We start from the raw sequence: 18,711 nt of genomic DNA, 5'->3' as shown, positions 1-18,711 counted from the left end.
TATGATGATCGTGTAGAATTTAAAAGCTTGAAAAATCCTGTAACTGGAATAGAAATTGAAATGGTGCTTAAAATCTTCTCAAGAAGAAAACACAAAGTCCAAATGGGTTTGCAGACATGTTCCATCAAGCTTTCAAGAGTGATAACTGTCCCAATTTGATAGGTTTATTCAGGCAATAAGAAAGGAAATATTCTCCAAATTATTCTAGGAGACCAGCATAAACCCTGACAGCTTTTCTCTTCCCTCAAATGGCAGCATACTAAACAAACTTACCCCCTTGTTTTATTTCCTAACTTAAAGTATATCTTGGAGGTGGTTGTTCAGTTGCTAAAGTCATAAAAGTCATTCTTTATTACTACAAATCATCTTATTTTTATTTAACTGTGGTGAAATATACATAAAATTGACCTTAAACATTTTCAAGTGTGCAGTTCAGTAGCATCAAGTATATTCACATTGTTGAACAACCTCCAGGGCTTTTTCATCTTGCAAAACTAAAAGTGTATCTGTCAATCAGAACTCCTGACTTCCCCTCCCCCCAGCCCCTGACCCCCACCATCTACTTTCTGTCTCTGAGTTTGACACCTCTGGGGGCCCAGTATTTGTCCTTTTTCGTCTGACTTATTTCACTCAGCATAGTGTCCTCAAGGTTCATCTGTGTTGCAGCATACATCAGAATTACCTTGCTTTTTAAGGCTGCATGATATTCCATTCTGTGGATGGAGACTCTATATCATTTATCCATTTCTCCATCCATGGACCTGTCTCCACATTTGGCTATTGTGAACAGTGTTGGGAATGAACATGGGTGTACAAATATCTTTCCAACTCTCTTCAGATGTCTGCTTTCAGTTTTTTTGGATATATACTCAGGAATGGGACTGCTGGATCATATAGTAGTTCCATTTCTAGTTTTCTTAAGCTCTCATACCCTTTGCCATAGTGGCTGCAGCAACTTACACTCCCACCAAAAGTGCACAAGGGCCTCAATTTCTCCACCAAAACATCTTGGTCAACACGTGTTGACAGCAGCATTGCCCCGGACAAGTTTCTCTGATGGCTCAGTAAAGAATCCACCTGCAATGCAGGAGACCTGACTTTGATCCCTGGGTGGGGAAGATCCCCTGGAGAAGGGAATGGCAACCCCCTCCAGTATTCCTAGGTGGAGAATCCCATGGACAGAGGACCCTGGTGGATTACAGTTAATGGGTTTGCAGAGTTGGACACCACTGAGCGACTAATGCTTTCACTTCACTTTCCTCCTGGACAATAAGGTGGTTCTAATTTGCATTTCCCTAATCACTAGTGATGTTGAGCATATTTTCATGTGCTTATTGACTATTCTTTTTTTTTCCTTAACAGATGTGTTTTAGGTAGAGACTGTGATTATTTAATGTCCTGGTTAAACAAACTTTCTCAGTTGTTCTTAAAAGCAAAACTGCATTGACCCTCTTGGTACAACTGCTGTGGCCATTTCTGTACCACTGCGGCACGCCCGCTCTGCCCCACCCCATTCCTCCTTAAGGTGCAGCTTTACCCGCTGGGCTAACAGGGTTCCCTGGAGCCTTTCCTGAGAACCATCCTAGAATTGGGTCTGCAGCGCTGCTGAGACTCCAGGAGTGACCCCATCGCCAGGACCTGGTCAGAGTGGAGATGACTTCTCAGCACCGACACCGACCACCTCCGCGGCCCACAGACTGGGGTGTGGGGACGGCGGAGCACGAGGGAGGGTGAACCTGCCCCGGATCCAGAACCGGCTTGCTGCAAGGGACCCCTGGCCAGTGTCCTCCACCGGCAGGGCGGGGCCTCGGTGCGCGGGGTGGGGCGGGGCTTATCTGGAGGCGGGGTCGAGATTCGAGGGGCGGTTCCGGGGGGGCCGGACTGGAGGTGCGCCAGTTCCGGGTGCGGGGCGGACCGAGCCGGGGCCTAGATGGAGGCGGGGGCCGACATCCGGGAGGGCGGTTCCGGGGGGCAGGGCCAGGCTGGGCGGGACCGATTCTTAGTGGGCGTGGCCTTCGCGGCCCCGGCCCGCCCCTTCCTGCCCCGGCGCGCAGCGAGGAGGAGCGGCGGCGGCTCAGCGGCAGCGACTGGAGCGGCGCGGGGACGCGGTGCGGGTTCGCGGGGCCGCGGAGATGCTGGGCGTGGCGTCAGGAATGACCAACAGGTAAGATCGCGCGGGCGGTGAGCTCAAGGCCGCAGCCGGAGCCACAGCCACGTCAGCGGTGTTGCCGCCGGGGCGGCCCCTCCCTGCGGCGCGGGCGGACGGGCCTGCAGAGCCCGGGGCCCGAGTGGACCGCGACTCGGCCCGGCGCTCCTAGCCCTGCTCGGGTCGCAGGAGGTGTCCGTGAGGGCGGGGACGGCTCAAGGCTAGAGATTTACTTGTTTAGAAATAGAACATACCTTAAAGGATATTTACTCATTCATTAAATGTAAAATGAGTTTGTGATTTCAACGTGTGTAACGCATGCTTCATGAAAATAGCATTTTCCTAACAAAAAACTCAGTGTGACGAGAGCCGTACTTGTACATTGTGCAAATCTCCTAAATGTGTGCATTTCCCTGCCTGATCTGCCTTCAGTCCGCTGCGGCCCGTTTTGCTTGAAATCCGAAGCCCGCTCCGACGCAGAGATGCGGTTGGAAGAGGGAGTTTTTCACGTAGTTGCGGTATTTTTTGTTATTACTCCAAAACTGGGTAACTTAATGTTTCTTAAAACATGAGTTCGCTGTGGAGTCCTCAGCCTTACCAGGAGCTTTTCACTCGCGGTGACGCTCAAATTCTCCGCGGGCCCTGAAGTTCAAGGGGCTTGCTCCTGATTGTAACAGGCATGTTCCTCGTTTGGAAGTGTTGATTCACTAAGTTAGGCAGATCTTCCAAATGTTGACACATCTCTTTATACAGTGTCCCTAAGTAACATTTGTTAATATCACTTCTCATCCTCTCCTTAGAAGATCTTTAGGTTTGAAACTGTCTCTCAAGCTCCGGGCAGTGGAAAGAACTTTTCCAACATTCTCATTCTCAGTTGAAAGCTTCATTTTTATTATTGGTAGGAAACTCTTGTCAGTTGTTTTCTTCAAAGTAACAGGCTTGCTTTGTTTAGTTTCAAGAAATGTCTGTGAAATGCTAGCCTAAAAACCATAGTTTGTTATTCTTTCTGGTAAAAACGGTAGACCGTGAAAAAAAGCGTCTGATTGAGTGGTCCCTGGGTCACCCTCTTGCTTGCCCTGCAGACAATTGTCCTACTGTGGTGAGTGGCCCAAGTGCTTCATTCATCACAAGAAACAGAGCAGAAGGTCAGCGGTCGAGATTTAATAACATCAATAATTGGTACTGCTTTATTAAGGACAATTTTTTGTTTCTAGAAAAATTTATTGAAAATTAAATGGATACAAAATTTAACATATATGTAAGGTATGAAGAATGACAATACAATGGATACAATATGACTTGAGTATAACCATCTCCCTTTATTTTCTTTGGCTGCACCACACAGCATGTAGGATCTTAGTTCCGCAACCAGGGATCAAACCTGCACCCCTGCATCCCTGCATTGAGAGTGTTGTCCCTGCATTGGAGTTTTAACCACTGGACCACCAGGGAAGTTCCTAAACAGGTCCTTTTAAGAGCCTTGCTTATCTTCTGATCCCATCACATTGCTATCCTGAATTTTCCTTTAGCAGTTCCTTACTTTTTCTTTCTTTTTAGTACTAAATGCATTTGTAGTGTTGTGTGACCATCACCAGCATCTGTCTATCTCCAGAACCCTTTTTTCTTGCAAAACTGAAACTCTACATTAAACAACTTCCCATTCCCCTCTCCCTCCAGTCCCTCATCACCCTTGTTGTATTTTCTGTCTCTGATTTTGACAATTCCAGGGACCTTGTGTAAATGGAATCATCCTGTCTTTGCTTTTTTGTGACTGGCTTGTTTCACACAGCATAACATCCTCAGTGTTCATCCATTTTGTATTGTGTGTCAGAATTTCCTTTCTTTTTAAGACTGAGTAATACTCCATTGTGTGTTTATACCATTTATTTGTTTATTCACTCATCCTCCAGCGGACACTTGGGTTGTTTCCACCTTTTCGTTATTGTGAATAATGCTGCTTTGAGAATGGATGTATGTTTTTTATTTGAAACTTTTATTGAGATAATTGTATTTGGCGGGGGGTGGGGGGGAATTCCCCTGGTGGCTCAGCAGTAGAGAATCCTCCTGCAATGCAGGAGATACAAGTTTGATCTCTTAGCCATGAAGATCCCCTGGAGAAGGAAACGATAACCCACTCCAGTATTCTCACCTGGGAAATCCCATAGACAGAGGAGCTTGGTGGACTACAGTCCAGGGGGTCCCCAAAGAGTTGGACATGACTTAGCGACTAAAGAACAACAATTTTTTTTATTTTATTAATTTTTTATGTAGTCATTTATTTATGGCTGCTTCATGTGGCCATAGGATCTTAGTTCCCCAACCAAGGATCAAACCCCTGCAGTGGAAGCGGGAGCTTCTTGGCATTATTATGAAAACGGTTTTGATCCGCAGGCTTCTTAAAAAGACCTTGGGAACCCTCCAGGGTTTCCAGACCACCCTTTGAGAACCAGTGTTAACATCATCTGAAATCAGGAGGGAAGAAGAGATTCTTGGAATATTTAAAAAGAAGTATCTACGAAGAGTTCTCTTAGAAATAAGTGTCGAGAAAAAAAAAAAAATGAATGTCCAGTGCTTGCTGTAGTGAGTGCTTTCTGTTTGGGAGGTGTTTTAGTGGCACTTGAAGAACCACTGTGGGAAAAGCAGCTTTTGCATTGAAGGATTTTTCTGGGGCACAGTGCCAGCATGTCATGAAGAGGGGTGATGCCCTGGTGGGGTTTCTTCTAGATCTTCACTGCCCTGTGCCTGTTTGTGTGTGAGGAATCCATGCTCTTAGTTTAAATGGTGAGAAGTTGGCAGTAGGGAAGATGGCTCTGTCTGGATGTCGTGTGCCCTGCAGGCTTAGGATGTGAGGACCACGGTCCTCACCCCTCTTTAATTTGGGGCGCCCTTGAACCTGTTCCTGGACTCTCTTTCTCCTGTTGAACGTGGGTGGCTTTCCCTTTCCTCCCCAAAGGGAGGGAGTATCTTCCTGACCCCCTGAGGCCCCCAGGGGCTACAGGTTGGGGGAGGTGGATCCAGGCCAATGATGGAAGCTCAGCTTTCCCCCGGAAGCCTCTGTTTTCAGTAATCCCGTGTCTGTTCCTCAGATGATCGTTTAAGTAAACCTCAGTGTAGGTCATGTTCTCAGCTAGGGCTGCCCTTAAATAGAAGGGGAAGCATCTCAAACCATTCGTCGATTTTACATTTCTCCTAATTGTGCTTTAAGCTGTGATTTCCCACCCACAGGAGTGTCCTCTACATTACACGCTGGCCTGTGGCCAGGTTGTTTTCCTAAAGCTTTAGGTTATTTGAGAAACACGAGTTGATTGCCCATTGCCACATTCCGTGGACCCTCCAGCAGCCTTATGCCTCGTGAGATGTCCCGTCCTCTCTTGTTTCGTCAGATGTTTCCACACAGGAGCTCATGGGAGGGGGTTCATTCCTGCATCTTTTTCATGTCGGAACTTATTTGCCTTGGTGAGTCCACCGTGACTTTTGCCGTTTGGGTTGGGAGGCTGCAAACACAGCAGGCTGTGCTGTGTGTCCTGAGGGAGGGAACAGAGGGTGGGGGGCAAGCGTGAATGCCCTTAGGGGAGCTTGGAGTGGGACACCCCAGACTGAAGTAACTTCCCTGAGGTCAGGTAAGGTCCTACGCAGGAGCAAGAAATAATACAGAAAGAACCAGTGTATTCTTTCCCCCATTTCCCCCTTGATAGAGTTTTGCAAAGCTGTGGTACGTGATCCCAGTCACAGCGTCAACAGCCATGCAGTCCCTGGGTCTCACTCAAATTTCCCGGCTGTACCTGCGGTCATGGCTCTGGGACACCCCACCCAGGTGAGACTTTGATATATCCGAGCCACATGAACAGGATAACTCTGGATATTTCTGGATGGATTATTCTATGTCACCACAGAGCTGTTGTGTCACAGAGTCCCGGATGTTAGTCTCTTTCAAGTCGATTCCATTTGTGAAGTGCATCCTTGGAGACTTGCTGTTCTGAGACCCATGTCCCAGTGATCATGGTGCTTTCTCTGGGAGGCCAGGGTCTCCTCCCACCCCACACGCTGTTCTCTCAGGGCCCACCCTGACAGTCCTTCCTGTTGGGGGGCTCCTCTTCTGGCTCATCCATTTGGGGACGAGTCTGAGCAGTTGCTTAGACAGATTGTAGGTTACTTCTCATGGGGAGGGGTGGTAGTCCTCATGTTGTGTTTCATGTGTGTGTTTTTGCTCCTGAGGCTGGGCGCGTTGCTGTCCGCGTAGGCCCGCCCAGGGAATGTGGGTGGCAGGCATGTGGACACGTGGACACGGTAGGTGTCTGGGCCACTAGTGGGTCCTCGTCCTCCTCGACACGGAGGACTCGGCAGCGGGTTCTTAGGTGCCTGGTGGGTACGGCCACAGAGATTCGAGGGGGATGGGAAGTGGCCCCAGCTCTCGAGAATCTTTCAGTGTGTTGTCCTTCATGTCAATTTCATGTTTTCCTGGAGCACCACACTGGGCATGTCACCTCTCTTTTCAGAATTTTAAGAAGACTCCTGATTGCCTGTCAGATAAGGTCCGGACTCCTGCACCTGGCACTCAGGCTGTTTGTCACCTTCTGACTGGTCGTTAGCCCCCCCAGCCCGTGGTCTCTGAAGGCACCCTGTACACCCCAACCTCAGGGCCTCTGCTCACACGGCTGGAAAACCTTCCTCTCCTGTGTCTTCTTGGCCACTGGAGCAGAGTGGCCGCTTGACCCTTGGATGCTGAGTTCCTGAGACATGGATTGAGGTTGTGCTGGAGCCTCAGGGCTCAGAGCTCATGTCCTTCCTCCGAGAACACTTTGACCTGCTTCAGGTGACTGCCATGCGGTGTTTTATGTTGTCGTTACTTGTGGGTGCATGCTCAGTCACTTCAGTCATGTCCAACTCTTTGTGACCCTGTGGACAGTCACCCACCAGGCTCCTCCGTCTGTGGGATTCTCCAGGCAAGAATACTGGAGTGGGTTGCCCTGCCCTCCTCCAGGGGATCTTCCTGCCTCAGGGATTGAACTGGTGTCTCTTATGTCTCCTGCATCAGCAGGCAGGCTCTTTACCACTGGTGCCACCTGGGAAGCCTCATAATTACTTGTATCTGTATCTAGTCTTATCTGGCAAATCATAGTCTCTAGAAGTAAAGGAGCATCTTCATCGGATTTGTTAGGTGTCCAAGGAAGAACAAATTGGATTTAGATGGGCTTCATTTCTCCTTTTCTTCAGTCATCAGTGAATTGACAAGTCTACAGCCGGCTCTGCTGGATGCCTGTGACAAGCTTTCAATAAAGCCATAAGACTTGGGGTGAGGGGAGCTGGCCTGCACACGTGGTTTAGCTGAACCCTGCAGTGTGTGACGTCCCAGTGGCAGAGACCTGGCGTCCAGGGACCTTTGGGGAGAAATTCAGAGATGCTCAGCCCTCCCTGTTAGATTATTTCTTCTCATGACTGGGCCGCCCTTTTGGAAACTTTCTTGTTAATAACCACCTTTTATTAATAACTTGTGGTTACACAAGTACTTTAAGGTGTTAAACATCTATTTCACAAATCTTAGATGGCTGCACTTTGAGGCAGGGCTTTTATGCCCACTTTACAGATGGAAACAGAGCAGGAGATTGGCAAGCCACCGCCTCACAGGGTTGGGGTGAGATGAGCCGAGGTGGGTGCCCAGCCTCATCCCCTTCCCGCATCCCCTACTCCGGTGTCCCCTCCCTGTGTCCCCTCCCATTCAGATGAGGCCAAGGCTCCCGCTTCTCCTGGCTGTCAGGGTGTCCTCTTTGTGTGGTAGGCAGTCGTGCCCTGAGTGTGGCGGTCACGAGGGGCTGCATTGTCTCACTGCCAGACGGTCCTTCCTTCTGAATGTGGAGGTTGTAGACCTCACACTTGAGGCCCAGCTGGAGGATGTGTCAGGTCATCTTCTTCACGGAATTCGGGGTGTGTGTTTCATCTTGAGCACCTGGCCCCTTTGCCTCCTGCTGAGTGGGAGACCTGAGCTCGGAGAAGCATGTTGTCCACGTCACGTGTGAGCCTCACTCCCCTGTTCCACAATGACACGGTGGGGACCAGGCCCGCCGTGAGCCCCGAGCCCGGCCAGGCCAGGTCCAGGTGCTGACCCTCAGGGGGAGGTGCCAGCACCCTCCTGTCACCCTCTGAGGACAGCGGGGCAGGATGTGATGACCCCGCAGATCTTCCTCACATCTTTGGAACACGATGGTGAGAGATCGGTGCCGCGGCCCCCCACCCGCCCCATGCCTTGACGCCCTCATGAAAAGCAGTTCTCAGCCTTGGGTCCTGGAGGCAGATGCAGAAATAGATGAAGATGAGCCTGCTTTTAAGCATGGGATTACAGAAGGGACCTCAGGCCTCTGAGTTACGGTTTCTTTCCAGCTTGCGTTTTTTCTTCGGATGTTTGAGTTTAGGTTAAAACCTGAGCCCAATTCCTCAGGCTTGAGTTGAATGCCTCTATCCGATATTCTAATAGGAAATTTTAGAACATAGTAAATATTCACTCACTACTTTCTAATTTTCTCATTCAGAGAGTGTGTGGGAAAGTGGTGTCTGGAACATCGCCGTTTGGTTGGGGCCCGCACCGGGATACACCGCTTCCCTCGGGTGCTGATGCCCTGCTGCCGGAACTGCTGTCTCTTCGGCCTGCAGCGTGGGCTTGTCACAGTGGGACGTGTGGGAGGGGACAGAGTGGGGTCTTCATTAGAATCTTGAGCTGGGGTGATTCACCCAGCACACCAGCAGACTCTGTTTTCCCAGTGTGGGCAGTGATGTTTTTGTAACAGCCGTGGATTCTTTGTAAACATAGCTGAGACTGGTTCTCTGTTTTCAAAAATGAGTCTAAGAAAAGAAGAGCTTCAGCCCTGACTAGAATCTGGAAGGTTCTATTAGCACTTAGCCCATTTCGGGCAACTGACTGTACTTACATGTTTGAGGATAATGATGAAAAAAGTATAAAAACTTTAAAAAATATATTTGTATAGGACACTAGGTTATCTGTCTCGTAGGCCAGACGAGAATTGCAGTGATGTAACTTTGAACTGGGTGCCAGGCTACTGTCTGAAATAATTTAATGCTGATTCTGGACTTAATGTCCCTTTTTTTTTTTCAATGCTGGCCTACTCACACCAGGAAATGAAAGCACTTTTTGTCTTTGGGTATTTGCCAGATCTGCCCAAAGCTCAAGGCATCTGCAGATGTCTGCTGGAGGCAGTTTCTGGATGCTGTTAACAGAGTGTATAGCATGGGTACTTGTACACAGGCTACAAGGCTTCTGCTTCTCTGCTTCAGACCTGGGCCTCCCAGCCCTGCTCAGGTACTTTTCCCTTTCCCGGTTTACTGGTGACAACAAATGACAGCAGTGAAATGTGGAAAGTGATGCTTTAACTGTATTACATAGCTGTCCATTGAATTTGACAAAAGACAAAAAAGTTCCAGTGATTCCTCAAAATTTCAGAGGTCTCGGTTTTCCCACAAAGGTCATTTGGAGACCGTGAGAGCCCTTTTGACTTTTAAAATAAACACACTCCCGCATCTCTTTCTGATGATGTGTTCAGTCATTGAGATGCTTTCTATGAAGGAAGTTGTGGTGACAGTGTCTGGAATGTGGGGCTTCGGCAGATGCAGATTAAGTGGGTGATGGAGCTCCAGGGACAGAGGCTTGGGAACTTTTTAGCAGTTAAGCTTTCTTCTGCACAGTCAGGCTAATTGAGCTTCCCAGGAGGAAGCATTCCTGGAGCTTAGCTGAACAAATGAGGGGATGAAAGTCAAAGTCTGAGGTTGGGTCTGTTAGATGCATTTTGATAAAGAGCTTACATTCTAACAATGCACCATTGTCCACAAAAGCTGCCGGTGCTGTCAGGAGTCCTGTGTATGCCACACCCATGGACAGTGCGGAGCTCGAAGGAAGCACTCAGGAAGTACTTGTCAAATGAATAAATGATGGTGTCATGTTTTATTTTGTGTGTATTCTTTTTGGCTTAGTGAAACAGAGCTCTTTAAATGTAGCCATAAAGTCACTCCTGAGTAAATGCTAATAAAGATGGCTTCAGTTGGCGTTAAAATCAATTTGAAGGCTTATTTTAACTCCATGTGATTTCAGTAACTCTGTGTGGTGTTTTAGTATTCCATCCCTTCCTGGGGTTAGCACGGGAACAGTTCTCGGACCTGCGGAGGCTCCAGTGAGGCTTCCATGGGTAGGGGTGAAATTTTCCCTGTGAAACATTAACAGTTTTTCCTGTGAACTTCTTCAGTTTCCACATTAATATTTAATTTCAGTACCGTTAATCAGAATTCCAGGTGGAGTCTTTTGGTGAAATTGGTAGAATTGTCCTGATGTTTCTTTCTTTGGAGGAATAAAGGAGCAAGAACAGCAGAGAGCTGCTTCCTGAAGGGAGGAAAGTGGAAGTGGGGGGAGCCATGTTATCTGTGTATACCCATCACGGCTCATCACACAGAGTCTGGGGTAACCTGGTTTTCAGGGGAAAAGAGGAAACTTATTCCTTTAAGTGCCATAAAACGGTGAGATCCTTTGTTAGCAGTTAGGGGGAAAAGCCAGTTTATTGCCTTAGAGTCTCATTTTACATAAGCAGAAATTCCAAATGGATAATATTTAATAGTTACATATAAAATCCAGCCAGATGAAAATGTAATAGGAATGTTTCTCAGATTCCTAGAATGAGAAGTACTTTTTAAATTCAGAAGTTTTAAGAACCAAAAGGAAAGGTTTATTGGAAGGAGAATAAATTTCTGAAAATTAAAAACAAAAGACAGATTGGGAAAAACATTTGCAACAAAACAAGATAGAAAGCATTAGTATTATGAATTGATCAGAATATGAGCACCTAGTATATGTGTGTACAAAAGTACAAAACCTGTTGCAGCATAATTAGTGATTCATCAAAGAGATGCATATTAAAATAGATACTATCAGTTTTACAGTGTTAGCAGATCTTGTTAAAACATGGGTACCTTATATCACTGGTAAAGTTTGTAACATAGTTACCTTATATCCCAGGTGTGAAGATATATTGGTAAAATTTATTAGGAAAACAATTTGGCAGTATATATCAAGTCTGAAATGATTTATACCTTGTAATTCAGAATTTCCACTTCTGTAAATCAAATCCAAGAAAGTAATTCTAAATGAGAAGAGAATGTGACGTGAAATGCAGCCTTATTTGTACTACAGTTTGCCCTGCTGTTTAATTCAATTCTGACACTATCCACCTGGAATATACAAATTAACCCTGTTGGTTTCGTATATATTATCCTCTTTCCTCAAAATCAGAGACTAGATAGTTTCTGTAAATCAAAGTTTCCAAGTTTGAAGTGTAAAATGCTTCATGAGATTGCTAGTGTCCAGGGCCCCAACTTCGTGTGTGTTTGAAAAAGAACTGGTTTATTTCTGTCAGTAAACATGATTTCTTAATGACCCATACAGAACAAAGGGCTGAATGTTTAATGAACTAGAGATGTAAAATACAAGATCTTACTGTTCTGTTAACACTTCCCAGCAAAGAGGAGTAACCTCGGGCCGTTAAACACCTCAGAAACAGGTGCAGGAGCAGGAGGACATCTCACTGCAGCATTCTTGACCCCTCCCAGCAGGACAGGTAATCCAGATGCAGTGACTGCCCTCCCTGTCGTGGGACTGTGGGCTCCCTGCTAACAGCCCAGCAGAGCCCTCTGGGTTTTCACAGTCCTCACCGCCTCTGTTCTGGCATTTCTCTCTTTTTTTTAAAATGTGACAAACGGGCTTAGTTTGCAGCAGGTAATTGAGGCAAACACCCTTTGACATCAGCTGTGAGGAGACTGTTAGGAACACACTTAACGGTAGGAAAATGGCACGGCAGCCGCCCTGCCAGGTGCCTGATGCGGTGCTTGGGTCCCGCCCTCAGGAAGGCTGACCTCGGTCTCCTGTGGAAGCTATCCTGTGTGGTTTGGCCTCCACACCCAGACTGGCCTCAGCTCAGAGTCTGTGCAGGTGGAGACCCTGTGGTGATCCCGCCTTCGCGGCCATGATGGACGCCCTTGTGGACAATGTGGACATTGGTCCTGAGAGTTTCTAAGTGTCCCCGGCAGCTTCCAAGTGTCTGAGATACCCAGTGTGTGGTCCCCAGCGGCTCATGCACACAGTCAAAGACGCTCCTTCTGGTTTCTCAGTCTGTAAATATGAGTTGGTTGTAATTGACTGTGATCAGTATTAGCTTCTGTTCCACAGGAAGTAAGAAAAAACTTTTTGTCTTATGATTGACTGTTAATAACTTCCCAACCATTACTCTTATTTTGCAGCAGAGTGTTGGTTTATATTCAGTTAGACTTCACCTCTGGATTGTGAGAGGGTGTGGTGGTGCTGACCTCTGAGGAGGAATCCTACTCTTGACATTTAAAATCACTTTGCTTTTAACCTAGCCTGTCACCCTCCACCCTCAAGTGCTGCGTCTGTGGAGTGGAGCTCATTCTGTGACGCGCTTGCTGCAGGATCTGGAATCCCCTTCTGCACGTGCTTGTGAGCTGTGTGTGTGTCTGTGCATGTGTGTGCATGAGTTGAGAAATGGAATGTCTCCTGCCATGTCAGTAAACAAGGATGTCATGGTCATCAGTGTTGCAGCCATCATGGATGGTGAGCTGGTGAGCCCTGAGGGAACTCAGGAAGGAAAGAACGCCTGCCGTCCATCAGCCGTCAGACTGCAGCTGCTCTCCATGGTGAGCCCTGAGGACGCTCAGGAAGTGAACACACAGGATAGGGACTTCCCTGGTGGCCCAGTGGTCAGGACTTCACCTTCCAAGAGGGGAGGGGGAGGGTGGGGCGGGTTCCACCTCTGGTCAGGGAGCTAAGATCCCAGGTGCCTAGCAGCCAAAAAACCAAAACATAAACATAAAACAGACACAATATTGTAACAAATTCAATAAAGACTTTGAAAAAAAGAGAGAGGAAAACACAGGATACTGGCCCCAGAGAGCGGAGGTGATGTCAAAGGAATGATTTCATTGAACCCAGACTCTTGCATCTTCCCATACACAGAAAATTGCTGAGCTCTTTAACTTGGGGCATCTGTTTTTCTCTAATTAACAATCATCTTCTGATGTTCAGACTACCTTCCCTTTGTTGCAAAAACCTCTACATAAGCTGGCTCTTCCCCTCACTTCCTCAGAGCAGTTCTCTCAGGGTCACTTGAAATACTGTCCCCTTGGCTTCAAGTCCTAAAACTTCCCACAGAATAAAATGTAGCTCTCAACTTTTAGGTTGTGACTATGAGTTGGTCAGCAATGACGCAAACAGGCAAGCATTTATAAATGGTTTGACACTACATCAGCCTTGAGAGCCATTATTCAGTGGTCATTTGTTCTTCAGACCTTCCTACCAGGGCCCCTCCCAGGTGCTGGGGATCCAGTAGAGAGATGGAGCCTGGTCCCCACCTGCCATGCCCCCGCACCTCGGGCTCACACCAGATGGTCCTTGAAGAGGTGGGGTGGGCAATGCCTCACTGCCCTTCCTGGGCATGGCTCACCCCTGCCCCCAGTGAATAAATGCCAAGTCATGATGAGGTCCAATCACCAGCGTCTGGATTGTGGAATCTGTCTTCTGACCACCCCCACCCCCTACCTTCCTCCTAGCTTCCCGCCCCCACACCACTCAGCTGTTCAAACCTCAGCTGGATTGGTCTCCATAAAGCCAGAGTCCCACCCTGTCCTCAGGCTCAGAGGCCTCTGTGGGTATCCCCTGACCCAGGAACAGCCCTGGTCTTCACAGCAACAGGGGACCTCCCACCCTGTATCCAGCCCTGTCCACACCACTCTGGCCATGTTTGTGTCCCTGCTGTTCCTCCAGCTCACCAGCCAGGCCTCCAACCCAGAACCTTCACCAGCTGTCACTCGGTCCAAGATGACCACAGGGCCCACTCCACCACCCCTAGGGTCTTTCTCAGATGTGGCCTCCTTGGTGAAGCCTTTCCCATCCATCCCGTCAATGACTGTGACCTCCCCTCCCTGACTCCTGACCTCTTTCCCAGGAGGAGGCATGGGTGACAGCATTGCCAGTGGCCCAGCTCTTGTCCTGATGGGCCTGACCGCCGGGGTCACAAGAAGGGATGGACAGAGCTCCATGTAGCCCCCGAGGAGAAGCCCGAGCTTCTGAAGGCTTGTGCTGGGCTGGAACCCTGAGCTCTCCAGCCCCATCTGTCTCTACCCAGGGCTGTTTGTGACTAGATTGACCTCTGACCTCCTCCTAAAATGGGGAGGGGGCAGGGTGCAACCCTGTGAAAGAATGACATAGCTCGAGGAGGTGACATAAGCTGATTAGAGCCAAAAGGGTCCAAGATGGCAGATGAGTTGACTTCCACTAGACCTTGAGCCTCAGTGTACGCTCATTGTAACACCTGAGCAGGCTAACTGACACACCCAGGCACCATGACAGTTTTCAGGATGACCACCAAAGACCAAAAGGGGGCAGTAGCCCAATCCCTGGAAATCCCCAATCCTTCCCCAAAATAGTTGAAATAATCCTCCCACTCATTAGCCTATGGAACTACCCAGCCCATGAAAACTAACCACGCCATATTTTGGGGCCACTCTCACCTTCTGAGGTGGTCTGCACTCCATCTGTGGAGTGTGTTTCTAAATGAATCCTCTTCTTACCTAGACTTTGTCTCTCACTGAATTCTCTCTGTGATGAGACATCCAGAACCTGAGCTTCATTAAGTGTCAAAATAAGGTGTGTGATCCCAGTTAAAAGACTTCAGGTTCAAGCCCCAGTCAGGGTTTAGGTTGGGCTGGCCTCCCAGCTCAGTGTGTTTGAGTCCCAGTCTGAGGTGCGTGGTTTCACTTTCAGCTCAGCCTGTGTCCTGGGCTCCTGGGGGACCCTGTCTACACTGTGGGTATGGAAGATGCTTAGTGATGTTGCCACGTTAGGTGATATGTCTCTGGCAGGTGATGGGCAATGGATGCTCTAATGCACGATGGAGGCAGAGGTCTCAGATTCAGTGTAGTTGACATGTGATTTCATCTTTTAGCATCACAGAGGGCATTGATTGGCTCTTTTCTATCTTAGTTGGAGAAAGAAATAAGAAATCTGTTGAAAGAAAGTGAAAGTCACTCAGTCGTGTCCTACTCTTTGCGACCCCATGGACTATACAGTCCATGGGATTCTCCAGGCCAGAATGCTGGAGTGGGTAGGTAGCCTTTCCCTTCTCCAGGAGATCTTGGCAACCCGGGGATCAAACCCATGTCTCCCTCATGTGGGCAGATTCTTTACCAGCTGTGCCACAAGGGAAACCCAAGAATACTGGAGTGGGTAGCCTATCCCTTCTCCAGCAGATCTTCCAGACCCATGAATTGGACCCAGGTCTCTTGCATTGCAGGTGGGTTCTTTACCAACTGAGCTATGAGGGAAGCCCAAGAAATATGTTGTATTAGAGTTAAAACTGCTTTGAAAGACAGCTAAGTATGAAAATGAGTGTTTAGGAGGGCCTGACCTTGTTTGAGCGGCTTCCCTGGTAGCTCAGTGGTAAAGAACCTGCCTGCCAATGCAGGAGATGAAGGTTCAATCCTTGCAGATCCCCTGGAAAAGGAAATGGCAACCCATTCCAGTATTCTTCCTGGGAAATCCCATGGACTGAGGAGCCTGGTGGGCAAAGTCCATAGGGTTGCCAAGAGTTAGACTTGACTTAGCAAGTAAACAACAGAAGTGACCTCATTTGAAGAAAAGCCTGAGGGGACTTCCATGGTGGTACAATGGCTGAGATTCTGAGCTACCAATGCAGGGGGCCTGGGTTCAATTCCTGGTCAGGGAACTAGATTCCACATGCCACAATTAAGATCTGAACCAGCCAAGTAAATATATATATATATATAAAGATAGGCCTGAGATTAGATAGCCTTTTAAACCAGTTTTGGGAAATGTAGATTGTAAATGTAAAAATTATCTCTCTTAGTCTGATTATGTAACTGACCTGTGGGAAACTGTCCTGTGGCCTGTTTCTATATTATGCCCCTCTGTTTCCATGTCCTCAGATTTGTTTTCTCACCACCAGCCCTGGCTCCTGTCTGTGAAGGACAGGCGGTCACAGGGTTTTAGGGGCTCTCACACTGGAATGGACATCACGTATAGTTTTCACTGGTAAGGGGAATACAACCACCATTTCTCTGGGAGATGGTGAAGGACAAGGAAGCCTGGCCTGCTGCAGTTCGTGGTCTCAGTGTCAGACAAGACTCAGCAATTGAACAATGACAACCCTGATCCAGCCAGGTTCCTCGTGAGCAGAGTGGGGATCACAGCCCTTCCCGTGAGGACTCCTGGCAGGTCACCTGGAGTGGAAGGGACTCAGCTCAGGGAGCCTCTCCTTCATGGGGCCAGGGGCAGCTCTGATGATGTGGTACACAGATGCAGCCCCTGCGGGTGGGGCCACCCTCCAGCTGTGCGTGTCTTCTGTGTTAGCAGTTCTCCTGTAAGCTTCAGGCCAGCGTCTTAGGACATGTGTTATTTACTCCTTCATTTGTAGAGATGGGGAGCCTGCAGCCAGACTGCAGCTTCACCTGAGCACCCAGCAAGGGGCTGAGCTGGTGGGGCCCTAACTCCTGCTCTGCCGAGTGTGTCATGGTGTTTCTCTTAAACGTTGTGACTAGAAGCACATGGAATTTGCCACTATGGCCATTTTTAGTGTGTGGTTCAGCAGTGTTAGGTGTATTTACATTGTTGTGAATCAAACCTCCAGAACATTTTCATCCTCCCGAAGGGAATCTCTGTGTCCTGCAGTCAGCGTCTCCTGGCTCCTCCCCACCAGGCCCTGGCAGCCAGGGTTCTGCTTTCTCTGCCTGTGGCCTCTCTACACTAGATACCTAACATAAGGGAAATCACACCATATTTGTCTCTTGGTGATGGACTAGTCTCACTGAGCACAAAATCAGAGTGCATACATGTTGAGACATGTGTCAGACTTTCCTTTTTAAGGCTGTGTGGTTGGTGTTCCCTGAGGGGTTCAGTGACAATCTATCATCTGTCAATAGATGTTTGTGTTGCTTTTATCTCTTGGCTATTGTGCTTGATGCTACTGAGAACGTCTGTTCAAATATTCCTTTGAGACCCTGCTTTCAGTTCTCCTGGATACACACTTTAGGAATGCGATTGCTGCTCATTTGGTAGTTCTGCTTATAACTTTTTAAGGAACTCCCGTACATTTTTCCATAGCTGTTGCACATTTTACAACCCCACCAACAGTGCACAAAGCTGCCAGATTCTCTATATCCCCGCCAGCCCTTGTTATTTTCTGTTTTGTTTCGTTTTGCTTTGTAATAGGCATCCTCGTGGCTGTGAGGGGGGTATCTCATTGTGGTTCTGATTTACATTCCCTGATGATTAGTGATGGGGAACATCTTTTCATGTCTCTGTTGACCATTTGTGTGTATATATATATATATATTTTGAGAAATGTCTGTTTTAAGTCCTTTGCCTAGATTTTAGTTGGATTATGTGATTTTTTTTTGTTTGTTTCTGAATATTAACTCCTGATCACATATATGATATGCAAATCTATTTTCCCATTCCATAGGTTGACTTTTTACCCTGTTGATTGTTGGTTGACTTTTTTGATGCACAAAATTTTTAAGTTTGATGTAGTCAAATTTGTCCATTTTTATTTTGTTTCCTGCACTTTTGGTGTCATATTCAAGGAGTCCTTGTCCAATCCAGTGTCATGCCGCTTTTCCCCTGTGTTTTCGTCTTGGATTCTTGTATAGAGTTTTGTGTTTTAATTTTAGGTCTTTAATTCATTTGGGGTTAATATTTTTAAGTAGTTCAAGATAAGGGCCCAACTTCCTCCTTTTGCATATGGAGATCCACTTTCCCACCATTATTTGTGGAAGAAATTCCTTTCCCATCATGCCGGTTTTAAGGGTAGGGGAGAGAGAGTGACAAGGGAGGGGATAGTTATTTGGGGGAAAAGAAGGAGCTCATGTGTTTTTTCGCTCTGGCGAGTGTTTAGCACACGCGGAGAGAGGTATGCATTCGTCTCGGCTAGGAGACGTGCTTGCAGCAATTACAGAGCGCTTGTTTCCTCAAGGTAGACAGGATTCAATGGCTGTTTATATTGTTTGTGTGGAGAAAAGTAAGTGTCAAGATGTGACAGGAATACAGTATCCTCTCTGGCCCCAAAGAGATCCACTTTCCAGAACCCAGGGTTTCTGGAAGCCAGAAGTGCTGGCAGGCTGGTGTCGGGGAGGAAACCTTTTCAGTAGCAAAGTAACAAGGCCCTGAGTTCCCCAGAGAAAGACAGAGCCACTGACTCGAGTAGGCTTCATCCCTCTTTTCCCAGGCTTGACGCTTCTCACAGCAGTGTCTCAGAGGGGATGTGACCACCCTGGAGGCGAAGAGCTGGGCAGGCACAGGCCCTGAGGGAGGGGACGACGAACTGGCCTGCGGCCCTCACCTGCGGGGCTGAGGCAGGGCCACAGAGCCGCTCCTGTTGCTGCTGAAGAGTTGGCCCCTGAGGACCCAGAGACCAGAGAGACCCGGGCTCCAGGAGGACTGGAGTAAGTCTGATTAGCTGAGGGACAGGTGTGTAGATCTCATTTGT

General features: G+C 48.0%; 1 protein-coding gene and 1 long non-coding RNA gene across 2 annotated transcripts in view; both read left to right on the top strand.

The window, feature by feature from the left end:
• Nucleotides 1-2,033: 2,033 nt before the first annotated feature.
• The window catches only part of LIMS1 (LIM zinc finger domain containing 1), an 82,406-nt gene continuing 65,728 nt past the window's right edge, over nucleotides 2,034-18,711 (top strand). The window contains exon 1 of the mRNA XM_020902430.2: nucleotides 2,034-2,164. Within this exon, the coding sequence (XP_020758089.2) occupies nucleotides 2,133-2,164 (32 nt within the window). The 5' untranslated portion in view covers nucleotides 2,034-2,132. The remainder of the gene's footprint in view (nucleotides 2,165-18,711) is intronic.
• LOC139039065 (uncharacterized) lies at nucleotides 2,361-10,203 on the top strand. The gene is made up of 3 exons (XR_011492216.1): nucleotides 2,361-5,602; nucleotides 5,842-5,960; nucleotides 6,643-10,203. It is a non-coding gene; the product is annotated as an uncharacterized lncRNA (long non-coding RNA).

The sequence above is a fragment of the Odocoileus virginianus genome, chromosome 2, assembly GCF_023699985.2.
Source record: "Odocoileus virginianus isolate 20LAN1187 ecotype Illinois chromosome 2, Ovbor_1.2, whole genome shotgun sequence".
In the NCBI taxonomy this organism is placed as follows: domain Eukaryota; kingdom Metazoa; phylum Chordata; class Mammalia; order Artiodactyla; family Cervidae; genus Odocoileus; species Odocoileus virginianus.
This window is presented reverse-complemented; position numbering and strand designations above follow the sequence as displayed.